Source organism: Salpingoeca rosetta, assembly GCF_000188695.1.
Source record: "Salpingoeca rosetta unplaced genomic scaffold supercont1.20, whole genome shotgun sequence".
Taxonomy (NCBI): Eukaryota; class Choanoflagellata; order Craspedida; family Salpingoecidae; genus Salpingoeca; species Salpingoeca rosetta.
This window is the reverse complement of record NW_004754914.1, coordinates 189,916-190,884: the sequence shown is the minus strand read 5'-3', so window position 1 is coordinate 190,884 and position 969 is coordinate 189,916. Positions and strand designations below refer to the sequence as shown.

Below are 969 nucleotides of genomic sequence, written 5' to 3'. Positions count from 1 at the left end.
TGATGATGGTGATGAGATGATGATGATGATGGTGATGATAAGCAGAGAGAGGGCAGAGTGGCGAACAGAGAGCATGCTAGCGTGGAACAGACCTTTGGGAGCGAAAAAGCGGTCTTGCAGTGTGGCTGAGTTCTCGTACGGCTTTGCTGTGTCACCTGAGAGCAACAAGAGGTGATGGTAAAAATGACAATGTTGGTCAGGAGGAGAAGGAGACAGTACGTTCCCTGCACTGCACACTGCACCCTACATACTGGACACTGCACACTACACACTGCACAGTGCACAGTTCATGCTGTACACCCGCCCACGCCCCTCCGCATCGACACTGGAGTTGTGTTTCGAGCCAGCCATACCTGACCACTTGCCGCTGAAGTACTGGCCGAGGATGGTGTGCACGTCGACAAAGAGCTCCAGGTTTGAAAGGTACTCGGTTTGCACGTACATCAGCATATCCTCCTGCGTAAACGACAGCACCTCGCTCACTGGCGGATACTGCGCCTGCGATGGCGATGATTGCAGGAGGTTGTGATGGTAACAGGTTGTGTGTGTATGTGCGTGTGTGTGTGTAAGTGTGCGTGTAAGCGTGTGTGTGTGTGTGCGCGTGTGTGCGTGTAAGCGTGTGTGTGTGTGTGTGTGTGTGTGTGTGTGAGTGTGTGTGTGTGAAACGGAGAGAGGATCGCATGCACAGACTTTTGCGAATTGCACATCATTAGCTGCAACCCCCAGCATCAGTGATGAGGGCAAACATGCGTGCACGCAGAGAGCGTCAGGACGTACAGAGATGTGTGCCATCAGGTCGTCACGGAGCGCAGTCCATGCCGTCTGGGGGATTCGTCTGATCTGGGGCACGAGGTTCTGTCGCTCATACTGCTCGTTCAACACTTCCTCATTCAAGCTACACAAGTCTTCCAACTCGTCCAGTGTCAGGCCTGCGAAAAGCAATGTGATTGGGTGCAAGGATCATCACAT

The 969-nt window shown here is 53.1% G+C and overlaps 1 protein-coding gene across 1 annotated transcript in view; it reads right to left on the bottom strand.

The window, feature by feature from the left end:
- Positions 1-969, bottom strand: part of PTSG_07541 (uncharacterized protein) — a gene marked incomplete at both ends in the record, with an annotated part of 12,166 nt that overhangs the window by 7,404 nt on the left and 3,793 nt on the right. The window contains 3 exons of the mRNA XM_004991280.1: positions 93-155; positions 354-498; positions 778-929. Coding sequence (XP_004991337.1) covers positions 93-155; positions 354-498; positions 778-929 — 360 coding nt within the window. The remainder of the gene's footprint in view (positions 1-92; positions 156-353; positions 499-777; positions 930-969) is intronic.